Below are 26,214 nucleotides of genomic sequence, written 5' to 3' on the forward strand. Positions count from 1 at the left end.
ACCGTGCTGCCGCGACTGAGAGCGGCTCGACGGTGCTTAGTGTCCCGCAGCAGCAGCGAGAGCAAGTGACTTCAGCGCAGCTGAAGAGTTCTGCGTTCAAATGCACGCAATAGGCTAAATCTTACCGCAAAGCCCCAGCAAACATGACCATGAATGTGTCCGCGGGAAATAGTAAGGACATATTTGAATTATTTACTAATAAACTAATGTTTTCTGAGTTCGTGTCGCAAGGATGAAGTTGCTGATCCTGACTCGCTGTCTCCTCATTAGATGCGCCTTTAGAGATAAATGCATCTTTATGATTAAGATTATAATAAAAGTTTGTTTTCGATTTTTTATTTTATTTCGTTACCTGATAATTTAAAGCTTTCTATAGATATATTTATGATGTCTGTGAGGCATGTATTCGCTCAGCTTCGGTTCCTTTTTGTGAAGCGCTCCTGTTCAAGACGAGACGGCAGAAAGCACATCATGTTTGTTTTCTTTGTTTAATAAAAGCACAACGTTTTGTTGATATTGTGAGTGCACACAAATCAAAGTAGACCCTTTACAGTTCCGAATGATGTATTACTCTTGCCTTTATCAGAAAAAAAAAAAAAAAATGACGGCGTAGGCTATTTTAAGTTGTTTCCACTGAAAAAAAAAATGCAAGTGATTTCCCTGGTGCCTCCATGTCCTGCAGAGCGCGCTTTAGCTTCCACTCTCCGCACAAACTTGAATATAGGTTAGCGCACATCATTATTATAGCGCAGGTTTAACGTTTAAACATTGTTATATGCTTGAACTGTTTTAGTATATCTATAGATCTTATTTTAGGCAAGTTGTGATGATTTGAGAAGGCTAAATTGATCAAACATAGGCTATGATCAGCTCACTGTATGCCACTGGCAGCTTGGTCGTTATACATTATATAAAACTTATATTTAACGAACAAAAATACTCCAAACATTTTTCTAAATTAACTTAATGAAAAAAAAAAAACCGAAATATAATCATTTTGCCATTACATACAAAACTGAACTATTTTAATAGCCGAAACAGTAGTATAAGCTGTTTTGGGACAAGGGGGAAAACAAAGACGGGCTCGGGTCGGTAATTCTGATAAGCTGTCGGACACGGGCCGGGCCAGGGCCTACATTTGAGGCCCGTGCAGAGCTCTACTCGCACTATCGCCAATTCCGTCCGTGTTTTGACTTCAGTAAATCAGTTTTGGTGAATACAAACAACGTGATTATTTTTCATGAGTCCAACATCCCGCCGCGCAAGAGACGTGGTCAGTAAGACGTCTTTCACTATTGTAATGCTGTTAAATAGAGAAAAACATTTTATATTTAAGTAGGCTAACTAATAGCATAATTCTTAACCTTATTCTTGAAACACAAAATGACCAATAAAAAGGTGTCAAGCACCAAAAGCAGCCCATATAAATCCATAAGCTGTCTTTAATTGAAAAATATGCATTGTGTGTGTGTGTGTATACACGGTCTCTCACCCAACGCAAACGCCCACACCCAGATAAAAAAAAAATAAAATTAACAAAAAAAATAAATAAATAAGATTCATCTAATTTTCATCATTTTTGAAAGAAGACCTGCTATGAGGAATTTACCTCATAAGAACAGCGCGATCTGACATGACTTTATTCAGCAGAGAAAATCATTTCTGTAATTTATTCTTACCTACATTAGTTAACGTGTTATTTTTACATAAACCTGTATGGATTTTACTAGTTGGGCTTTTCATGAACATCTTACCAAACTGAAATTTATTGTTTAACTTTTAAGCTTTTTTGTTATTCAGATATTTTGCAGAGTATTTATATTTGTTAACCAAAGAAGGTTAACATTTTTTTATAAAAATGTTTAAGTATTAAAGTTGTGTTAAAGCTAAAAGGCTAAACTATTCTATGTTTGACTCAAATTGAAAGAATAAACAGTTTAATTTCTATTAAGGTTTATAGGGATTTTAAGATGTAGCCTAATTAGCGATTTGAATAATTAAGTTACTTATTGAGTAACTAAGTTACTTTTCAGACAGAGTAATCAGTAAAGTAATTTAAATACAATATTGATGATGTAATTAGTAACTGTAATTAATTACTTTTTGAAAGTAACTTACCCAACACTGGTGCCAATTACAATATGTACTTGCTAAGAGCATGAACTCACTGAAATTCAAGAGATATTTAGAAAACAAACAGCTAGGCCTATAATGTTAAACTAAAAGTCAGTTTACCTACATTATGTTAATACTAATACTGATATTAAACTATAGAACTACTGATTTAAAGCCACTTCTCACTGTTTAATGAGCAGATGCAGTTTCTCAGGGATAACTGTCTCAGGAGTAACTGTCTTGCTCAAGAGCATGATGGTGTAACAACTCCTTCACTCGGATCCAGCGGAGCACTGACTGAGCTCTTGGATTTCTGTTACAAAAATGATGAAGATGCAGAGAAAGAAAGAAAATCTGAGGCACAGGAAAAGACTTGTATTTAGTGTATGCGAGTACATTGCTAGAAGGCAATCGGTTGGTTTAAGAGTATGAGCACACAGGGAACGAACTGCGAAATGAACCAAACTGTTCCAACAGCGTTCTTATTTTAATAAACGGTTTCAAATCACAATACAGATGCCTGCTGAGTTCTAAGTGTGAGTGCAAAAATGTATGTGTACTTGAGTTATTTTAGTATCACTGAGATACTAACAGTTAGCTTAATTAGTTTTTGCTCTTATATTTTCTGTTTTCATTTTAATTTTAGTTAAAATGTTGGTAATTTTGTTTTGTGTTTTTGTCATTTTAAATTTTTTTTGGTCAATATAATTTTCATTAATTTTTATTTTATTTTCAGTTATTTTAGTACATCCAAGATAAACTAAAAGAAAATGAAAATGCTGTCATGACAGCTAGCTTATTTTTTTTGTACTTTATTTCAGTTAAAGTTTTTTTTCAAGTAACATAATTGTTTTATGGTTTTATTTTTATGTAAACTATAATAACCCTGATGTGTATCTTTTACTTGCTATTAAGAATATGAATGGCATTACTTTATTTGCCATTGACAGTACTACTGAACTCTTTCCCTTGAATCGCACAGCCGGCTCCGATTGATTTACGTAATATAAAATCAATCATTTACTGATCATATGACCATGCACACAATCTGTTATATCCCTGTCATATTCTGGTGATGAGGTGTGTTTCTTTGGCAGCTGGCAACTAACACCCCTGCTAATGCGAGACTTTACTGTAAATAATTAACTTTAACCCTCCAATTTACGATATGTTGATATGTTGATCACTAGGCAACAATACCCTGGAACTGAGACATTGTAAGAACTGTGTCAAATATAAAAAAAAATGCTACAGCAATACCAGTAGATCTAGATGAAGCATGCAGGGCATAATAATGTTGCTCTGCAGTAAGTTTGGTTCTTCATCAGAACAGATTTGGAGAAAAATAGCATTACATCACTTGCTCACCAGTGGATCCTCTGCAGTGAATGGGTGCCGTCAGAATGAGAGTCACATTAATCAGAGTAATCATCATAATAATCCACAAGTAATCCACACCACTCCAGTCCATCAGTTAATGCCTTGTGATGCAAAAACGTGCATGTTTATAAGAAACAAATCCATCATTAAGCTGTTTTAACTTCAAACTGTTGCATTTTGACAAAATGCATAATTAATAAACGCTTCCTCCAGTGAGAAAAGTCCATCAAACTCCACACACATTTGTTTTGAACTGTTTTGGTTTGTAAACATTAAACAGTGCTTGATCTGTGCATATTTCTTTCCTGATTCAGAGGAAATGACTTTGAAAGAAAAAAACAATAACGGATTGAAGACTCATATTTTTGCCGGAAGTGAAGCTTTGAAGTTAAAAAGTCTTTAATAATGGATTTGTTTCTTACAAACACACAGCTTTTCACTTCACAAGACAGTAATTGATGGTCTGGAGTGGTGTGGATTACTTGTGGATTATTGTGATGTGTTTATCAGCTGTTTGGACTCTTATTCTGACGGCACCCATTCACTGCAGAGGATCCATTGGTGAGCAAGTGATGTGAAGCTAAATTTCTCCAATTCTGATGATGAAGAAACAAACTCATCTACATCTTGGATGGCCTGAGGGTAAATGTTTAGCTAATTTTCATTTTTGGGGGTGAACCAATAAAGTATTAAACATCATAAAACTCATAAAATTATTTTTCATGTCACTGACAAATGCACACAAAAGTGCAAAAAGGTAGCTTAAAGTAGTGTTTGCATGACAATCAACTAGGAATAAATGGAATCAACAATTTTGCATGATGCATACAGTATGAATATTATATGAATATGAATATTACACAGTATATACAGACACATTGTCTATGTCAAAGAAAGTTAAAGTGAAGAAGTACATTTATCATAAATGCACAAAACCATTTCACAACAATTATACAGTGATGCTTTGAAACACAAAACCTTCTTATCCTTTCATCTTTCAATACAAATGTATTCATTAAATCTGACCATTCCTGCCGCTCTTATCTGGAAAGAAACAAAAGCTGGTCTGATCAAAGTTAAACTACAAAACATTATAATCTCATAATAAATGGCCCTGTATCAGATTTGATCTAGCATCTTGCAATAATAAACATTTCATATCTTTTCCATCATATCTTTTTAGAAGTTGCCGTTTAATAGAGCATAATAAAACAAAGTAACCCCCTCCTTTCTTAGGCAACGTCTACAGAACAAATGCTGAACACAGAGCGACAGAGCACATTCTTAGGTATTACGCCGCAATGTTTTTGCATAAACAAAATACTCTTGGTTTAAGAATATACACACACAGGGAACAAAACCAGCAAAACTGTTCCACCAGCCTTCTTCTTCACAACAGCCACGCTTGTTTTAAAAAACTGTTTCATATCACAACACCATAGACTGCTGTGTTATGAGTGTGCTAATTCACAGACGCTGTAACTTAAATATCTACTCAAAAGAAAAATGCAATGCTAAAAGACTGAATATCACAATCATGCTCAGTCATCTTATAAACTAAAATGAAAACCAAAAATACATATTATATTTGCATGATAAAATACTGTAATGCAAATATACCATTTTCTTTACTGTAATGTATCTGGATGTTTTAATTTTGAATTTGTCTTTAATTCTGATTTTCTGTTATATTGTCATTACTGTGATGCATTGGTCCAAAAACAATGAACTTTGTTAATGAATAAAGAATGAGAATAGTGTGTGTGTGTGTGAGAGAGAGAGAGAGAGAGAGAGAGACTAATATAAATTATAAATAATATATAGCCTATATATTTAGTCATTAAGGGTAAATGCAACATGTACAGTATCTGATTTTGTGAGATTCACTCAACAATAACTAAAACAAATTTGGCTTCAAAATGTCTGAATTTAACCTAAAAAGTTTTCAAACACTGTGTATAATTAATTTACTCTTTTATTCATTTAAATACATTTAAGGCTAATATTTTATATATTAGGTCACACTAGCTTAATTCAACAGTGAATGCATTTCACTCGCGTTTGTGACTAAAAATGGAAGTATGCAAACTGTAAAGTGTATTTAGTGTATTAGTACAAGTACGTTTTATTCATTTTAAGCTATCTTAATTATCATTTTAAGAAGTCTTAAATTTGGGAATGGAAAAACGGGAATCGCTCAACAGCCTGTTATGTTATTATTAAACCTGCTTGTAAATGTCTCCTTGTATCCTTTATTAAAGAAAAACACATTATTTGATTACATTTTCATTGCATCCCTGAAGATATTTAATGTGCTCCTAATTTTTTCAAATCAGGAGCACGTGTCCCTTGGGGAAAAAAAAAATAATAAGCATCAAGCTCTGCTTATATCAAATTCATTAAAAACTGCCAACTATCAATTATGCAAAAGTCCATCTAACAGAAGGATTTTATTCCAGTTTAGTAATATACTACTAAAATTGAGTCAATTTCATTTGCTGAATATCAAAATACTTATATGAGTTGCATGGAGAGGGAGAATTGCTAGTTGTGCACAACCAAGCACGCATCTGCCGTGACATGAAACTCTAAATAAGCAACAATCATAAATCAGTGTTGTTAAGCAGTACAGTATATATAAACCATGCTGCTGAGCACATAGTGTGTGTGAGACTTTACCATTCTGCTGCTTGTCATGTTGGAGCTGCTAAGTTTGAAGAGTGTGTCGTTCAGATGTGTAGGTGAGAATTGGAATTTAGGCTCACTGTATTCTGCTGCCGATGCTGGAGCTACAGAAAATGCAAGCAAATTTACAAATTACATAATTACACAAATTTACTAGTGACTAGACTTGATAATTAAATATGATAGTTTAGTGAATGTCTAGTTCACATAGTTAAACATGAATTGCAAAATTTATATAAACACAAATGTATTTTTAAATGTTTAAGAACCCCCAGTTTCTCTTTGTTTGTTTGTAGGGTTGCAAATTTTGTAATTATATATAAATACAAACATAATAATAATAATACAAAATATTATTATTATATTACAACAAAAGAAAAAAAAAAGAAATATTGCTATAGTAAACAAATCAAGAAATTTAAGAAAAATGATATAATCATATTCACTTTATATTATGGTGCAATTGTAAAATTACAATACCAGTTTTTATGGCTGTCCTAATGTACTAATTTTAAAACATTAAAAGACCAAACTTTTATTTGGACAAACTCGGTTTGAAACACTAAACTTTATTAGGCATGTACACTGTAAAGTTGACTTAACTTAAAAAATTGAGGAAACCTGTTGCCTTAAAATGAAGTAAATAATAATAATAATAATAAAAAATTTAAAAAATAATTATATATATATATATATATATATATATATATATATATATATATATATATATATATATATATATATATAAGTGGTGTCAAGTTCACTTAATTTTGTATTTATTTTTTTTATTATTATTCTTTACTTAATCATTTTAAGGCAACAGGTTTCCTCAACCCACAGATAAATCAACTTTACACAAGCTAAGTCAACTTATCACTTTTTACAGTGTAATATTCACATTAATTCATATCGCAATTTTGTTTTTATTTCGATTAATCATGCCGCACTATCCAAATGTCTCACTTATATGCAATATAACTTTGATTTTCAAAATTTCTCTAATGAGACAAATTATTACAGTATATGTACTAACCCTTTATAATAGCTTCCATAGCATTAACAAACATTACATTAACATCTTTAGTGTCAGCAGAGCGACATGATATACTCCTAATTAAACTTCGAATTCTTGCATAATTATACATGCAGTATTCTGCCTATATACATGTTAATAGAGAAACATATATACTATAATTATTTCACGACATCAAAGGACTATATACATTAATACGTGGAAACTTACATACAGCACTTAAAATGCACACTTTCGTTTAAATTTTAATACAATTTTATCCAAACATTTTCATTTTTATATTTTTTGTCAGCAACCCACATTCGGATATTTTGAAAATATCATTGAACTTCATATATATTTGCACATGAAATATTGATGTTATGAATTAAGTCTGTTATTAAAACGTGCAATAAAAATACAACATGCAACTGTGTTAAACAAGACACATTATTCTCTCTTATTATTCTCTTAGCAAAAATCCTTGAGATATTAAATGTAACTGAACTGAATGAAAATTAGCAAAATTCTGCGCTAGACAGCGCGTCACATCTAAACACTGGGTGGATCCCAAAATTACATTGGTGTCTCAAAGCGTATATTGAGCTGCCTACCTAGACAGAATTTTGGGCAGCATAAGCTCACAAAAATATGAAGGTACAGTATATTCCTGGCTAATGACTGTTGTACTGTCAGTCATTTTTACAGTAGCAGTTCTATGATTTTTTTTACAATTAAATGATGTCTGTATACTGTGACCTCACAGACAGACACACAATAATCACAGATGTCAGTGTTACAGTCATGGCTTGTATATTTACAGATTAACTGTAAAACTATGATGGCTACAGAATACTACACTGCTGCTTAGATTCCCAGAATGTATTGCAGCATGAATAAATTAAGTGGTTTCTTTAAAAAAAAAAATAAAAAAATAAAAATAATAATATATATATATATATATGTGAACCCTTGTGAAAAAGAAGTGTTTACAATTTTTACTTTGAAGTACATTTTCAATTATGTTGTAATTGTTAAAAAGTATACTTTGCTGTGTTGATTAACATACTAAAGCGCAAGTACTTGATTGTGTTATTTCACATTCCATTTAAAGTTAATACATTTTAAATGAAGTAAAATTCAACTTTATTACAAATGTGTAATTACAAATATATTTAAATATATGACGTAATTTTCAATGGAATGGCATTAAAGTATATTCTAGCTGATCATATACGCTATTGCAAAGACAATAGAATTAATTATGAAATTACACATATACATGTAAACTGTAATACATTTTCATTGAGTTGTTCAATAAATAACATGCAATTAAGTGTTTTAAAACATTACATTCAGTTCACAAATTATGTAGGCTATATTCTTTTAAAGTAAATAATTTCCATAATAAGTACTCTTTGTATAAGTATGCTAAAGCGTACTTCTTTTTCACAAGGGAAAGTTTGTTTTGTTGCAGTTTTCACTGTCATGTGTATGTATAATACTATTATTTTGTGATGCAAGTTTATGATTGATGAAAATTCAATATTGCTGACCTTTGTGTACTTGTCGAGTGTTTACAACTCATACTAAAAGTTTACCAGAGATAAAAAAAAAATAAATAAATGTGTTGCATGCCCAAAGGGATACATATTTTAATAAATAATTACTAGACAAGTCCCAAATGTTTATTGAAAACTAATATTATTATTCTACTCTACATTGTACAATATTGCCACACATTAGATTGCCAGTTGTTTATACTTGCTTCCAGGCAAATGGAACATTAATAAATCATGATGATTTCAAAATACATCTAAACTATATCACACAATGCACGATATGATTATGTTTACAGTAATTTGTTAAGAAACAGTGACCTGAAATATACTGACTTCACATAGAAACATACTTAAATGTAAGATTAAATGTTTCACTGCAACATACTGCACTGTATTTAGGATGCATGCAGCATGGGATCAAATGTGCATATATCAGCCCCAAAACTGCAGTGCAGGCTTCTAGATCCAAAGGCTTTGAGACACACCCCTGTCAAAAACTCTTGTGTTTGAGATATTGATTACAAATGAATGCAACTTTGCTTCAAAGACCTGCTTGAACTTGCTAATGAAAAAAAATGTTTTCATGCAGATACTGACAAACAAGCATGCAGACCTTGTTAGTGAAGTTTATTAAAGTTGTAAGATTTATTTCACGCTGTCTTACTGGTATTATAACTAATGCCTTTGTGCATATAAACAGCGCACTTACTTGTTGGCGACGGAATGGAGTCATTCTTGACCATCTTCGACTTGCTTCTCTTGATGGACTTCACCTGCTCCAGGACGCGCTGCTGCCCCGTCCGCTGTTTTTTATCGGAGGGCAGCACCAGAGAGGTGTCCTCTATAGAGACGGAGCCCAGAGCCGAGCGAATCGGTTCGGCAGTCATCGCTGCTCTCAGTGGTTCTGCTCGCACTTACGGCCAAACCCGACAGACTGTCCTGCGACAACACCGATCTCCCTTACGGCTGCGGATATAGTGAGAGTCTGTGTGCACTTCATGGAGGACCGCACCTAAGGTCACGCCCATCTGATGTGTGGACCAATCACAACAAGTCCACATTCAATTTTAAACCTGTGAAGTACCTGGTGTTTCCTAGCAACCCTGTTTAATAGCGCAATTGTAGTTCACAAGCATCTATCTATCTATCTATCTATCTATCTATCTATCTATCTATCTATCTATCTATCTATCTATCTATTTATTTGTACATAGTGATGGAAAATAATTGGCTGAAACTGGCTGAACATTCATTCATTCATTTATTTATAGGCCTATATAGTTATCAAACCTTTTATTCCCCTGAGAAACAATGGGTTCACTTTGAGTAGAACGATAAACTGTTTTTAAATGCTTCACTGAGTGAACTTTGCGTTCCCTTGCAAAAATCTCAGAGAAACTGCATTCTCTCGTAAAAGTCTTGCGTTCCAAAGAGAAAATCTGCATTCTCTCGCAAAAGTCTTGTGTTCCAAAGAGATATTTTGCGGTCTCTCGCAAAAGTCTTGCGTTCCAAAGAGATATTTTGTGTTCTCTCGCAAAAGTCTTGCGTTCCAAAGAGATATTTTGCGGTCTCTCGCAAAAGTCTTGTGTTCCAAAGAGAAAATCTGCATTCTCTCACAAAAGTCTTGTGTTCCAAAGAGATATTTTGTGTTCTCTCGCAAAAGTCTTGCGTTCCAAAGAGATATTTTGCGGTCTCTCGCAAAAGTCTTGTGTTCCAAAGAGAAAATCTGCATTCTCTCACAAAAGTCTTGCGTTCCAAAGAGATATTTTGTGTTCTCTCGCAAAAGTCTTGCGTTCCAAAAAGAAAATCTGTTTTCTCCCAGAAGTCTTCCGTTCCAAAGAGATATTTTGTGTTCTCTCGCAAAAAGTCTTGCGTTCCAAAAAGAAAATCTGTGTTTTCTCCCAAAGTCTTTCGTTCCAAAGAGAAATTTTGCGTTCTCTTGCAAAACTCTTGCTACGTTTCCTTTCGAATGGGAACTCTACACTGCGTCCCCTAGAGGGTGCTTTTGGTCATGCCAAAGACATTGCCCAAAAGCGCCCTCTAGGGGACCAAGCGTCTCATTCCCCTTCTCAGGGAACCAAGGTTACATGCGTAACCTGAGACGTACTTCTCCCAAAAGTCTTGCATTCCAAAAGGATATTTTGCATTCACCCACATAAGTGCAATGCAATACTTTTGCGAGAGTAGCCAACGCAAAAGCATTAATTTTTTCCCCTTCTATCTCTCTCTTTAACATCACTATTTAACATTATCACATACTGAAGCTTCACATAACATACACATATTGTATACATACAGTAAATCGACAATTAAAAAATAAAAATAAATAAATAAAAACAAAATAACTGAAATTATATTGATTATAAAGTTCCAAAGTTTACATACCCTTAATTATAGCAGTGATATTATGAGTTGCATCAATGTCTGCTTGCAGCCTTGTGTGATAGTTGTCTACGAGTTCCAGAATTGTGGTTCAACTATTTCTGCCTATCTATAGAAACATGTTTGTTATGTTCATTAAAGTGTGACATGCCATTATTGGATAGTGTAATGTTCACATGCTCCAGTGTGGATGATGGGAGATGTTAATGACTGAGTGCTCAGTCTGTGGCATCACACTTCAGTGACATATCTTGAAGACGCCAACACTTCTACAATATTTGTGACATTCACTCACCAGAATAACACAGTATAACTGTACATGCTTTAGTGTGTAAAACAGTGTATAACAGTGCATCACCATCCATGACTCAGCTGTGATGATCAAACACACAAGTGTTGTAACTCTATATTATAATTAGCCCTTCTTTTACAACCACACCCAGAAATACTATTTCTCCCTACTATTTTGTTGTGTAAGAAAAGGGCTAAGATTAAATTATTGTCTATACTATTGGTATGGTAATGGTTTCCTAAACTAGTTAAATATTATAAAAAATTACTTGTGTTAATGGCTATTGAAGTCTGATGTAGCATTATTAAGCTTGGCATAAAACATTAATGCGTCCTGCAGTAAGATTTGCTAAAATAGATAAAAAAAACTTTGTTATGTAAACTGTCCAAGAGATAAGATTTATTTATTTATTTTTTCACATTTAATGAAAGCGAAAGTTATTGTAGCTGATTGTTCAGAATTTCTTTGGAAGAAAATGAAAGCTAAAAAAAAAACAGCTTGCTAACCACAGAAAACAAACGTTGGCTAAAAGGCTGCAGACTAGCTACTTATACTAAGAAACTAAACTGTTATTGTTCACTTTTCAGCTCCACAATGCAGATATTAATTCATCACATAAATTTAATTTCATAACAATGGATTTTTATGCTTTTTATGCTTTCAACATTTATGCTCTTGCATTCAAGAGCAAGAGCACTACCTTGTGGAAAGGGGGTGAATTATTTAAAACACCCTACAGTAAATATGAAAATACTTCAGAATAGTGATTTATTTATTCATGGATACGATAAAATGACATTCAAACAGTGTTTAGAATGCCTAAAATGTGGTCTAGTAATACCTCAACAACAAACAATTAAAAAAATTGACTTAAGTCTCTTTTGAGTTACATTAAAATATCAGAAAGCACACTGTTTGGAGTGTCTTTACTGGCATAGACAAGTACAGAATTAAATAACTTTCCCTCACGGAAACAAACAGGGCTTTCCTTTCCAGCCTTCAAGATTTTTTAGTTCGCTGAAATGCAAAGAGCAGCAGCTCTGTGATGATTGATCTGTCTATTCACTGAGTTGAGGTAGGTATAGCCTCAGAGCACTGATCTCGGATCAGATCTTCAAGTTATATCCTAACAGCTATTATGTAACACTGAGGTACAGTAACCTGATCCAGGACCAACTCTTAGGGGTCAACCTTACTCCTCCCATTTAAAAGGACTCAGCGGCTGGAGCTCTGGATATCCATCGGAGGACGAAGATCCAGACAGCCGACATCCTGTCAGTTTAGTCTGGAGGTCATTAGAGGTCAGCATCATCTGGTCTTCAGTCTCTTTTAGGACTTTGATGTGTGTGGTGAAGAGCAGGTAGAGCACAGCTCCAGAGAGGAGCAGGCCCATGCAAACGGCTCCCAGAAGCCCCACGGTGCTGAAGGAGCAGGAGCAGGGCAGGAAGGCCATAGCCAGCGGCAGCAGCAGTAACAGCAGAGCGCCGAACATCAGATGCATGGCTTTGTCCCGCAGGGCCTCGGTCTGACACAGGCCTTCCTTTACCACCGCACGTGCCTCTGTGACCACGTCCATCTGATCTGATACAGCCAGTGCTGGACGAAGACAGATAATTACATGCTTTTATTGAAATCAAAATATCATTGTTTCAGTGTCTGTTGTTATTTTCTTCAATATGTTATCCTTGCAGATTCTGTGACATTTTTCCTCTTTAATAATGGTTTGATCTTTCTTGAACATCATATTGATGGGAGTGACATCAAAGACTACCATTCAAAAGTTTGGGGTCAGTAAAATTTAAATTTTGTTTTTGAAAGAAGTCTTTTACGCTCACCAAGGTTGCATTTATTTGATCAAAAATACAGTAAAAACTGTAATATTGTGAAATATTATTACAATTGAAAATAACTGGTTTCTATGGTAATATATTTTAAAATGTAATTTATTTCTGTGATGCAAAATTGAATTTTCAGCATCATTACTCCAGTCTTCAGTGTCACATGATCCTTCAGAAATCATTCTAATATGCTGATTTGCTGCTCAAGAAACATTTCTAATTATTCATTAATTATAAATTATCATGAAAATATACATTTTTCAGGATTATTTGATGAATAGAAAGTTCAAAAGAATAGCATTTATCTGAAATATAATTTCTTTGTAACATTAAAAATGTCCTTTTTAAAAAAAATAAATTTAACGCAATTTTCAAACTAGAAAATAGTGTACATTTTGGAGAATGTTTCTTTATCAGTACTTCTTTATGTTTGCACTTATGGCCTCGTCATGTTCAATAAATCAACTCTATATATTGGAAGGATGGGTCGCTCTGATCTATCACAAACATTCCCCAAACCAGCAGAACCGACAGTACATACCATAACACTCATAACAATCAAATATCCGATATCCTGTAGTTAGTCCAGTACTCCAGTTTTCCCACATTCCTTTTTGCCAACTGACACAAAATTCCTCCATCATCTCTCTTATATGAATCTAAATCCTGGCTCACAACTTGTTATAGGAACATATACACATGCTGTGCAGTAAATTCAAACAAATACATGAAATTTATAGTGGAGTTACTGTAATGACAATTATTTTGGCATATATAGCTTTTGTTTGCAATTCCATTTTCAGTGTTGAAGTCTAAACGCCTAATTTAAACGTGATAACCACACAAGAAAACCAAGAGTTTATTTATTTATTTATTTATTTGAACATAAAACAGCATTGCATGTGTCATTCAGGTCTTATAAGAAGGCAAAATCATTTCTGAGATGGTAAAGAACTTTGTAAGAAAATGTACAAAATGTGCACAAAACATACAACCCACACCTACACTACTGTTCAAACATAGCTGAATTACATTTATAAAAAGTGACAGAAGTCTTTTGTAATTATTATTAATTATGAATGTCTTTACTATTTCAAATACATGCTGCTCTTTTGAAAGCAGCTTAACTGTTTTTCTTGTTTTTTGATCATCTAATCAACATTTCAGAATGATTTCTGAAGGATCATGTGACACTGAAAACCGGAGTAACGATGCTGAAAATTCAGCTTTGCATAGCAGGAATAAATTACATTTTAAAATATAGCACAACAGTTATTTCAAATTTCAATAATATTTCACGCTAGTGTTAACATAAGCCTAAACGTAACTACTGTATGATTATAATTGTAAAAGAGACTATAAAAGTTGTGCATTTTTATGCAACCCAAGCCGTACAATACCATATCTTGTACCAACGTTTAAAGGGATAGTTCACTCAAAAATGAAAATTACCCCATGATTTACTCACCCTCAAGCCATTGTTCTTTCAGACGAATATAATAGTTATATTAAAACATTTCCTGGCTCTTTCAAGCTTTAAAATGGCAGTGAATGGGTATCGAGACTTTGAAGCAAAATAAAGTGCAGAAATCCATGATAAAATGTGCTCCACACGGCTCCGGGAAAACAAATCACGGGTCACGAATTAGAAGTACAAAAAAAGAATTTGTAAAGAAAAATGTTGGAGAATTTCGATATAAGCCAAGAGAAGTTTTGGCTTTCCTTTGCCGTAAACAAAACTTGGTTCTCACAAGACTAGCATATTCTCACCGGAACTTATGCTACGTCTTACGTCATGCGCTGGACCCCACTCTCTTGTGAACACTCGTACAGTTAGCAGAAGCTAGAGATTATGAAGTTTTAAATATGGATATGTTTCTTACACAAACGCATCAATTCGCTTCAGAAGACCTTTGTTGGAGTACTCCTACTGGAGTCGTGTGGAGCCCTTTTTATGATGGATGGAAGCACTTTTTTGGGCTTCAAAATCCTGACCACCATTCACTGCCATTATAAAGCTTGGAAGATTTAATATGACTCCGACTGTATTCATAAGTCATATACACCTAGGATGGCTTAAGGGAGAGTAAATCGTGGGGTTGTTTTCATTTTTGGGTGAACTATCCTTTTAAGAGCTGCCATGACAGTGTGTTGGTGGTATGCATAAAAACTGCACTAAAGCAGGGTTTCATTTGTTATACTGATGTGAAATGCTTGTTTTTGCTGTTCTGAGAACAACGCAACCACACCAGCATCTGAGTACTCACTGTCGCTCAATCCATGCTGGCTGCTGTCCTCTAAACGCAGCAGGGCCAGTTCAGCAGTCAGAGCCTCATGGTCAGAATATGGAAAGGGTTTATCAGCCACTGGACCCTTTGTAGTGGAAAGAGACTCACATTTCATGTTCACTCTCTGAGAGCCCTGCACAAGAAAAATAACAAACACTAATGTTCAGTAAGGCATATAAAAAAAAAGCAATGTGAATACTTACACATACTGTTCAAAAGTTTGTGGTTGGTAAGATTTTTAAATGTTTTTGACAGAAGCGTCTTCTGCTCACCATGGATGCATTTATTTGATTAAAAATACAGTGAAATATTGTGAAATATTTCACTATTTAAAATAATTATTTTCTATAAATAAAATATAGTAATATTGTAATTTTCTATTGAATATATTGTAAAATGTAATTTATTCATGTGATCAAATCTGAATTTTCAGCATCATTACTCCAGTCTTCAGCGCCACATGATCCACATGAATGTTGAAACATGAACAGTAGTGCAGTCAAACAATTAATCGTGATTAATCGTATCCAAAATAAAAGTTTTTGTTTACATAATATATGTGTGTATACTTTGTGTATTTATTATGTATAAATAAATACAAAATAAATACACATAATTACATGCATATATTATGTAAACAAAAACTTTCATTTTGGATGCGATTAATTGCGATTAATCGTTCGACAGCACTACTGTTCAAGAAACATTTCTTATTATTATCAATGCTAAAAACAGTTAAGCTGCATCATATTTTTGTGAAAATTGAAACAGAAATCTTGTGTAACATTATAAACATCTTTAATGCCACTTTTGATCACTTTGCTGAATAAAACTATTAATTTATTTCAACAAAAATGCGTGCAGTCCTATATTTTCTTTAGAGATTATTTTACCTTCATGAGAATGTAGTCAATTCTGATGCCCTTCTCAAAAGGAATAAGATCTTGCTTTTTTGTGAAGTGATTGTCTGCTATTAGCGTGTGACCATCTTCACAGCCCTGCCAAGAGCAACACAAAGTGATGATTCGAATTAAAACAGGACACACAAACAGACTGAATAAGCATGTAACAGGAAGTGCGCTCACATCAAACGTGTCTGTTTCAGTATAGCAGTCTCTGAGCCCAGTGTGGGATCTGAAGAGACGGTTTCCCAGGTCCTGAGGGTGCATGTTCAGATCCCCTCCCAGAACCACCAGATCTGCTCCACGGGACGTGTGGCTAGAGAGGCAGCACGGTGTGAGTTTACTAAAAGCATGTGACCTCTTTTCTCTAAAACACATTTAGAAAACACACTTTCTCTTACCGCACGAACTGTAGCAGTTCCCACGACTGCACTACTCTGTGGGGCAGGTATTCATCTTGAGCCCTGGAGTACTCTGCATGTAACTGAGAGGAAAACAGTATTATTACGAAAGGTGCATCGTCTTCAGTTACTCATAAATAAACCCGAGTGAACATGAAGAACACACCTCAAGACCTATTAAAGCCTTTAGAGAGAGTGACTTACATGAGTAACATAGACATGCGCCTTTAATCCAGAAATGTCTACAATGACCAACCCGACTGCTTTGCCTCCAAACCAGTCGCCATGGCGCAGCTGAGATGAACACACACACACACAAATATATACTGTATATAAGGTAATGTAATTTTTGCTGTGTTAAAACTTTGTTACATGAATCATTCTATCATAAAGAAACAAAACATATCAGTTTCAATTCATATTAAATGCAATTGGCTGAACTTTAAGTATAGGACTTACAATATGTATATATTTACAGTACATGTAATCTCACAATTAATTATATTGTCTGTTGATATTTGGTTAAAGTGTAATGATAAATGTACTGACAAACATTTATGGTAAATTAAAATATAGGCTACTATATATCTTGCACGTCATGTTTTTAAATATATTTGCAATTACACATTTGTAATGATGAAGTTGCAATTTAGCAAATTTTAAATATATTAACCTTAAATGTAATATTGAACAACACACTACAGTTAAAATTATAAAATTATATTTTACATGTACTTTAGTATGTTAGTCAACACATCAAAATACATGTACTTCAAAGCATTTCACTAAGCATTTTAATTTGTATTAATATTAAATAATATTTAATATATTTAAATATTTAATTTTTTATAAAAAAATATATATATATATTGTGACGAACATAAAGCATGTTGTAAATAAATACTAAATTCTGGTGCTTTTTTTGGCCAAGGCTTTTTTTAGACTCTTCTTCTAGTGATGTACAAAGGCCACACTCTAACAAAGAGTGATAAACAAGCAATAATGTACAGTCAACCGCTCACTATCATAAAATAAACCTTGACAGGCTAATCAGAATCCCAATGTGTAGACATATTATACAGAGATTAATAGATCAATAAATAAAATGACATGAAATATAAATTTGAGTTTAGAATTAATTACATAGTTTAGTGTCATTATACAAAATATGTGAGGGCAGATTGACCAATCAGAATGAAGAACACAGAAATAACTTACCATATATGGGTAGCCGTTGAGAGAGTACTGGTAGAGCAGAGCGTCCTGGATCCTGTGTCTGGAGAACACAGCAAGCCCACTGCCAATGACTCCACTGTCAAAACACCACACCGTATCAGATACCAGAACATACAGCAACAAAATAACATTGGTCTTTAGGTATCTCTTGCTGTATATACGCCAGCAATCACACAGCTGCACTTACTTTTCCAGTATTATTAGGGAGACTGAAGATAAAAACCTTTGTTTGACTCTCATCTACACACTTAAGACTATAGGGTTATTATCTATGTTGATTAGCCCTAGAAAACCTACTTTCCTTTCTTTTGAACATATTGGCAGTCATTTGTTTTGTGCGGATATAATAAAGGAATAGTTCACCGAAAAAATGAAAATTTACTCAGCCTCAGGTCATCCAAGATGTAGATGAGTTTGTTTCTTCATCTAAACAGATTTACATCACTTGCTCACCATTGGATCACTTTCCCACTAATGATGGATTTGTTTATTGCAAACATGTAGCTTTTCACAAGACATTCATTGATGGATTGGAGTGGTGTGGATTACTTGTGGATTATTGTGATGATTTTATCAGCTGTTTGGACGCTCATTCTGGCGGCACCCATTTACTGCAGAGGATCCATTGGTGAACAAGTGATGTAATGATACATTTCTCCAAATCTGTTCTGATGATGAAACAAACTCATCTACATCTTGGATGGCCTGAGGGTACATTTTCAGCAAATTGTCATTTTTGGGTTAAATGTTCCTTTAATGCATCCCTTATTTACCTAACATACTTCTAGAGAGACTGGAAAATTGGGTCAGGCTTTCTGGGATGGTCCTCAAATGGTTCAGGTCATACATAGAAGGGAGAGGTTATTATGTGAGTATAGGTGAGCATAAGTCTAAGTGGACGTCCATGACATGCGGAGTCCCACAAGGATCAATTCTTGCACCGCACTTGTTTAGCCTGTATATGCTCCCACTAAGTAAAATAATGAGAGAGAACCAAATTGCCTATCACAGCTATGCTGATGATACCCAGATTTACCTAGCCTTATCTCCAAATGACTACAGCCCCATTGACTCCCTCTGCCAATGCATTGATGAAATTAGCAGTTGGATGTGCCAGAACTTTCTTCAGTTAAACAAGGAGAAAACTGAAGTCATTGCATTTGGAAACAAAGATGAAGTTCTCAAGGTGAATGCATACATTGAGTCTAGGGGTCAATCAACTGTACAGCAGCCGTACCAACATGCTTTAAATGCACTTCCATTGTGCCAGTGCCAAAACACTCTAGCCCGAGATGCCCTAATGACTACCGCCCTGTAGCACTCACACCCATCGTTATGAAGTGCTTTGAGCGGCTGGTCCTGGAACACCTAAAAGACTCTCTACCATCCACATTGGACTCACACCAGTTTGCCTACCGTAGCAATAGGAGCACAGATGATGCAGTTTCCATGGCACTGCACTCTGTGCTCACTCACCTGGACAATAAGAACACTTATGCACGTATGCTGTTTGTTGACTTCAGCTCAGCATTCAACACTGTCATCCCAACCAAGTTAATAGCCAAACTTGGAGACCTGGGCATCAATACCTCAATGTGCAACTGGATTTTGGACTTCCTGACCAACAGACCCCAGAATGTTCGATCAGGATTCACCTGCTCCACATCCATCACACTTAACAATGGTGTACCACAGGGCTGTGTGCTAAGCCCGTTTCTCTACTCCCTCTTCACCTCCGACCGCAAGCCTGTGTATGGATCTAATTCCATCGTCAAGTTTGCAGACGACACCACGGTGATTGGCCTCATCAGTAACAACGATGAGACTGCCTATAGGGAGGAGATCCAGCACCTGGCCACATGGTGCACTGAAAATAACCTGCTCCTCAACACCACCAAAACGAAGGAGCTCATCGTGGACTTCAGGAAGGAGTCAAGAGGCACACGACACCATCCACATCAATGGAATGGCTGTTGAGCGTGTCTCCAGTTTCAAGTTCCTGGGGATCCACATCTCGGCGGACATGTTGTGGAAAACCAACACCTCCAGCCTGGTCAAGAAGGCTCACCAGCGCCTCTTCTTTCTGAGGACACTGAGGAAGAACCAGCTCTCCTCGGCTATCCTGGTGAACTTCTATCGCTGTGCAATAGAAAGCATCCTGACCAACTGTGTCACAGTATGGTATGGGAGCTGCTCTGTTGCGGAGCGCAAGGCACTACAGCGGGTGGTGAAAACTGCCCAGCGCATCACAGGGACTCCACTACCTGCCATCGAACACATCCAGAGGAAACGCTGTCTGCATCGAGCTCGCAGCATCCTTAAGGACTCCTCTCACCCAGCCCACAGACTGTTTTCTCTCCTGCCCTCCGGCAGGCGTTTCAGGTGCCTCCGGACCAGGACCAGCAGATTAAAGAACAGTTTCTTCCCAGAGCTGTCTCTTTACTGAACTCTAACCCCCGTTGATCCACTTCCTCATATATTGTTAACTCTTCTCTCCTACCTCACATCTGCCTTATTTGCACTACTGAATGTAAATTTTTATTACAGTAACAACTGTTTACTTTTGTATCTTGCACTACCATACCTAAATTGGATTATGCTCATTTGCACTGCCGACTCTTATTTACATTATCAAATGTTTAACCTAAACTGCATTTCGTTGCCCTGTACCTCTACTTGTGTAATGACAATAAAGTTGAATCTAATAATCTAATCTAATCTAACTAAAAATCAAGTCAAGAATCTTGGTGTGATTCTGGAGACAGACCTTATTTTCAGTAGTCATGTCAAAGCAGTAACTAAATCAGCATACTATCATCTCAAAAACATTGCAAGAATTAGATGTTTTGTTTCCAGTCAAGACTTGGAGAAACTAGTTCATGCCTTTATCACCAGCAGGGTGGATTATTGTAATGGTCTCCTCACTGGCCTTCCAAAGAAGACCATTAGACAGCTGCAGCTCATCCAGAACGCTGCTGCCAGGATTCTGACTAGAACCAGAAAATCTGAGCATATCACACCAGTCCTCAGGTCCTTACACTGGCTTCCAGTCATATTTAGGATTGATTTAAAAGTACTTTTACTCGTTTATAAATCACTCAACGGCCCAAGACCTAAATACATTGCAGATATACTCACTGAATATAAACCTAACAGACCACTCAGATCATTAGGATCGAGTCAGTTAGAAATACCAAGGGTATTTAGCTATCATGCTGCCCACAGTTGGAATCAGCTTCCAGAAGAGATCAGATGTGCTAAAACATTAGCCACATTTAAATACAGACTCAAAATCTGTTTAGCTGCGCATTTACTGAATGAGCACTGTGCTACGTCTGAACTGACTGCACTGTATTTTATGTATAATCATTTTCTATTCTTATAAAAGAAGCTTCTAATTCCCTTCATGCTTTAGGGGGAGTCTAAGTGTTAACTGTAGATAGTACTGCTTCTTTGATAAGTGAGATGATTACAAATTCTGCCAAATCAGCTTTATTGATGGCATGCTTTAAGATCAATGCTTATTTTTCTTGTCTCATAATGATAAGGATAAGATATAAAGGTCTCTGAGAAGATTCAGAATATGATGTAATATTCAAATATTCAAGATTTTTTAGCTTCTTAAAAGGATAGTTCACCCAAAAATAATTGAAAAACTTTAGAAGAATGTCCAACCTGCTCTTTTCCATACAATGAAAGCAGACAGTTATGAAGGGACACCAAATGACGTTAGTTCTTTTGTGTCTTGTTACCAAACGTGACACACATTTTTAGTAAATAACAACTTAAATATTGGTCTGTTCCTGACAGAATGCTATTATGGGCTTCAAAATTTCTCCTTTTGTTTTTCCACGAAAGAAAAACAGTCATAGGGGTTTGGAACGACACAAGGGTGAGTAAATGATGACTGGATTTTTTTAGTTTTGGTTGAACTCTACTCTTAGTGGGGATTTTATTTCCCACCTTTTTCTCAATGGAATGTGTGAGAGCGTGTAGCCGCTTCAAAGGTTTCAAAGCCTCTCTTTCAAAATCCCAATGGCTTTGAAGTTCAAAGCAACATTCAAAGTCCCTCATGTCACGGCGAGTTGAACTGACCTCTTGAAATAGTGAGTATAAGGATGAGAGGAGGACAGCTTTTTCTTCAGGAAAAGGAAATCTCTTTCACTCCATACCTAGAACAATGTTAATGATACTTAGATCAGTAAAAAAATAAGTTTATGTGAAAAGAGTTTTACATATGTGCATTCAATTCAAAGGTTTTTAGAGATCACAAAGAGCAATACTATATTTTGGAGGTAAAAAATACATTCACTTCAAAAACATTCCAATATTTTTGAAGAATTCATTAACTTACACTTTCACAGAGTAATGATGGTTTTTATTGATTTTTAATGAAATCTCTTATAAAGGCTGCATTTAGTTGTTAAAAATACAGTAAAAACGGTAATATTGTGAAATATTACAATTTCAAAAACTATTTGAATATATTCTATTTGAACATATTTTAAATGTAATTTATTTATGTGATGTAAAGCTGAATTTTCAGTCTTCAATGTCACGTGATCCTTCAGAAATCATTCTAATATGCTGATTTGCTGCTCAAGAAACATTTCTGATTATCACCAATGTTGAAAACAGTTGTGCTGCTTCATATTTTTGTGGAAACTGTGATACATTTTATTCAGGATTCTTTGATGAATAGAAAGTTCACTGACTAGCATTTATTTGAAATATAATGTTTTCTAACATTATAAATGTATTTGCTGTCATTTTGCTGTCATTCCTTATTGAATAAATGTATTATTTATTTATTTAATTTTTAATTTATCATTATGATGATGATGATGATGATGATGATTATTATTATTATTATTATACTTAGCTCAAAACTTTGACAGGTAGTGTATCACACTTTCCATAAAAAATATTAAGCAGCAAAAACCAAATCAGCATATTAGAATGATTTCTGAAGAATCATGTGACACTGAAGACTGGAGTAATGATGCTGAAAATTCAGCTTTGATCACAGGAATAAATTACATTTTAAAACATATTCAAAAAAGTAAACAGTTATTTTAAATAGTAATAATATTTTGCTGTGTTTCTGAGTTTTTGATCAAATAAATGTCTGGTTGAACATAAGAGACTAAAATGTTTAAAAACATTAAACACTTTACCGAGCCCAAACGTTATAACCAGCCACAACTGCATATCTGTTTAGGACACAGTGTTATTCGTCCATCAGGGAAATGAAGCAAAAGTGCTAAAGCCACAAGGGCACTGAATTAATCTCTAAAGACAGTCAGAGGATAAGGGGGTTAAAAGTGTACAGTAAAACCCACTTCCTGTAACAGGGCGATGTCGTGCTGCTCTCGGCCCAGTAAATCTCCAATCATCTCATACCGCTGTGTACAGAGTTGACTGAAGAATCGAATTCCCCTGAAAAACACAAAACCATAGTCACTATTGTCTTACGGTCTAACCCACATACAAACCCCAACAGCATTTATAGTATACACATATGCAGTCATTATGCTCTACATATCAACACAGCTGACTTCATCATTTCACAGCTCCATCACATGCATGTTTTAATAATCTGCTGTGTCATCTAAATCAGGGGAAGTATTAAAAACCACTTTTTCTGTCTCAGCTACAATCACATTATACAATCTGCATTATTGCGTCTTGTTCTGGAGCATGGTGCTGACAGTGCTGGCATCAGCAGAGCAGGAGGCCCACACTGCATGTCATGTGACCGCCGCAGCCTGTCTGCTCATGTGCTTTCACCTTCATACTTATACCAACAACCTAAAACAGTTACATACATACATACATACATACATATTTCTAAAAGTTGCATTCAATGCAAAGGCTTTCTGTTCTCTGAACACGTTTTAAGAGTAAAGTTATATAATAATTATATAATAGAGAGCAACTACTACTACTACTACTACTACTACTAATAGTAATACATTCCATTCAAAAAGTGTCCGTTATTTATGAAGATTTGATTATTTTCAGTGCGATTTGAAGGCCTGGAAACCACTATTTTAAAATTAAATATACCAGGGCTGTTACTGTTAACTACAAAAAAAAAAAAAAAAAAAAAAAATAAGTTAGTTGAAATAATATTTTAAAAAAGTAATTTGCCAAGCTACCATTATTCACTTTCATGTACTGTAACTTCATGTATTAAAAATATATACATATACAACAAAATTTAAAAAATAAAATGGGAAATATTCAAAAACACTCATACTTACTACATACTTAACTTACTATTCTAGTTGACTGAATTATAGACCTCCAAAAAAGATTTCAACATCACCAAAGTCACACAGATGTCAGGGTATCTCAAAACTTCTCCAGGGCCCCAAACACCCTCAGACCCCAGAGCGTTGATGCAGAATAATGACATATGCTAGAATTAGACAAAGCTATTTTTCTAAAGCTCAAAAATGAATGAAAAATGCTAATTTATCTAATAAAACTACTATATTATCTACTTAAAATGTATTTTACACTTAGACGTGTGCAGCAAACCCATAAAATATTCATAAATAAATCCATGCATAATTAACTCAACAAATAAACACAACGAGCTACATTTCTCCCCCATTTACAGCAGTTGACATTGTTTCGGAGCGCTCCTAAGACAAGCGCGTTTTCCGTGCGTGATGTTGACGCGGAAGCATCATCTGAGCTCACCAGCAGTTGAGAGAGAAGACGCGCAGTCTGGAGGGCCGCTCTGTTGCCATGGTGCCGCGCAGCTCAGGCTTCAGTCAGTCAGTCAGTCAGAGAGCGCAGAGCGCTTTAAAGTCCGCTGGCTCTGGAGGCGGAGCTTCAAACTAATCCACAAAGCAGCCAAACTCAGGGACATTTGAAACCATGCTGTTTATTCATTCATCAAGCGATTTACATCAACAGTAAGAATTATTCTGATCTATATTAACTACCAGCTTAGCAAAAAGGGTTCAGGCATACTTTATAATCTTTAGTCATGTAAATACCTGCATAGGACTGGCGCTCAAATCGATGCTCCGCGTGCGTTCCGCTCGCGCTCGTTCTGAGCGCATGACAGGATTCTCTCACGGACTGATCGATAATCATCATTGTCCCGTCAAATGACCTCCACTGTATCCACTGTATCACCTAACATTACACAGCACAGTGCAGCTCATGCGCATGACATAGCCTACTGTAAAGAAACACTCGAGTGCATTGTGGGTAATGTAGTTCACTCAATTAATCCCACATATTTTCCCAGGTAAGGGTTCGGTAACTGCAGTAAATACAGTAAATGTTTTAAATAATTGCTAATAATTAATAGCTTAAATCATAATCATGTAAAATAAATAAATAAATATATATATATATTAATTATGCATTTACGGGGTCATGCAAAGATATTTCTGATTCCTCTAGTAACCTACTTTAAAAATAAGCAGATTTTCATAAATATGCCCTGGTCAAGCTCAGACAGTTTAACTATTAATTTTATAAAAATATTAAAATTATTAATAATTAATTATTTACACAATAGTATGGAAACAAAGAGTTAAAGTTAGGCATTATTCAGTAAGGAATTGATTGGAGTAATTCATCAATTCCACTGATAATGCTTATTGATGTACTATTTCTTTTTTTATCAACAAAATCGATTTTACTTCCTGGAAAATTACATCATTACGGAATTGTCTTTTGATGAGGACAGCTATAAACTGATCACAAATCAAATCAATAATCCTCTTTAAACTTAAAATTTATATATGGGCATTTAATTGTGATACACTAACCTGCAATTGTTACCTTACAGAGCAATTGTTACCTGATTTAACCCATAAAAATTACTACTACTACTACTAATAATTTTGTTGGTATAAATGAATGCATCTGGGTTGATTTAGTGATTTTTCATTGTACATTATATCATTAAAAAATACAGTTAAATGTGACCCTATACAGTCACAGCTGTTGCATAGTAATTATCCTAATGATATTATCACATTAAAAAGCATGAGTGTGTGTGCGTGTGTGTATGCGCATGTGTGTGCGTGTGTACAACAACAATAGCAATTTGGATGTTTTAGCTCCCAGGGGTTGAAAGTCACTTTAATG

At 34.9% G+C, this 26,214-nt stretch overlaps 2 protein-coding genes across 4 annotated transcripts in view; both read right to left on the reverse strand.

Annotated features, from left to right (window-relative positions):
* LOC131531924 (plakophilin-1) overlaps positions 1-9,757 on the reverse strand; it is a 28,451-nt gene extending 18,694 nt beyond the window's left edge. For both annotated transcript variants that reach the window (XM_058763113.1, XM_058763112.1), the window contains exons 1-2: positions 9,464-9,757; positions 6,175-6,284 (exon numbers count right to left, since the gene is read on the reverse strand). In XM_058763113.1, coding sequence (XP_058619096.1) covers positions 6,175-6,284; positions 9,464-9,641 — 288 coding nt within the window. In that variant the 5' untranslated portion in view covers positions 9,642-9,757. The remainder of the gene's footprint in view (positions 1-6,174; positions 6,285-9,463) is intronic.
* Positions 9,758-10,040: 283 nt separating this feature from the next.
* smpd2a (sphingomyelin phosphodiesterase 2a) lies at positions 10,041-25,296 on the reverse strand. Of its 2 annotated transcripts, XM_058762307.1 has the most exons (11): positions 25,107-25,296; positions 24,805-24,944; positions 23,436-23,532; positions 22,189-22,265; positions 18,076-18,169; positions 17,062-17,151; positions 16,858-16,940; positions 16,640-16,772; positions 16,448-16,552; positions 15,534-15,687; positions 10,041-13,024 (listed from the first exon to the last, which is right to left on the reverse strand). In XM_058762307.1, exons 2-11 carry the CDS (start codon positions 24,852-24,854, stop codon positions 12,621-12,623), a joined length of 1,287 nt encoding a protein of 428 aa, XP_058618290.1. In that variant the 5' UTR covers positions 24,855-24,944; positions 25,107-25,296; the 3' UTR covers positions 10,041-12,620. The 2 variants fall into 2 exon arrangements, with proteins under 2 accessions (XP_058618290.1, XP_058618292.1); XM_058762309.1 differs by lacking the exons at positions 24,805-24,944; positions 25,107-25,296 and adding an exon at positions 24,376-24,783.
* Between the last annotated feature and the right edge of the window lie 918 nt (positions 25,297-26,214).

The sequence above is a fragment of the Onychostoma macrolepis genome, chromosome 23, assembly GCF_012432095.1.
Source record: "Onychostoma macrolepis isolate SWU-2019 chromosome 23, ASM1243209v1, whole genome shotgun sequence".
Taxonomy (NCBI): Eukaryota; Metazoa; Chordata; class Actinopteri; order Cypriniformes; family Cyprinidae; genus Onychostoma; species Onychostoma macrolepis.

Bases quoted from the DNA above. Each gene is read 5' to 3' on its own strand.
- smpd2a (XM_058762307.1), bottom strand. From the start codon at position 24,854: ATGGCAACAGAGCGGCCCTCCAGACTGCGCGTCTTCTCTCTCAACTGC. The intron at 23,533-24,804 runs GTGAGCTCAGAT...TGTGTTTTTCAG, and splicing joins GTCTTCTCTCTCAACTGCTG to GGGAATTCGATTCTTCAGTC. The intron at 16,941-17,061 runs GTAAGTCACTCT...TTTTCCTCTCAG, and splicing joins CGCATGTCTATGTTACTCAT to TTACATGCAGAGTACTCCAG.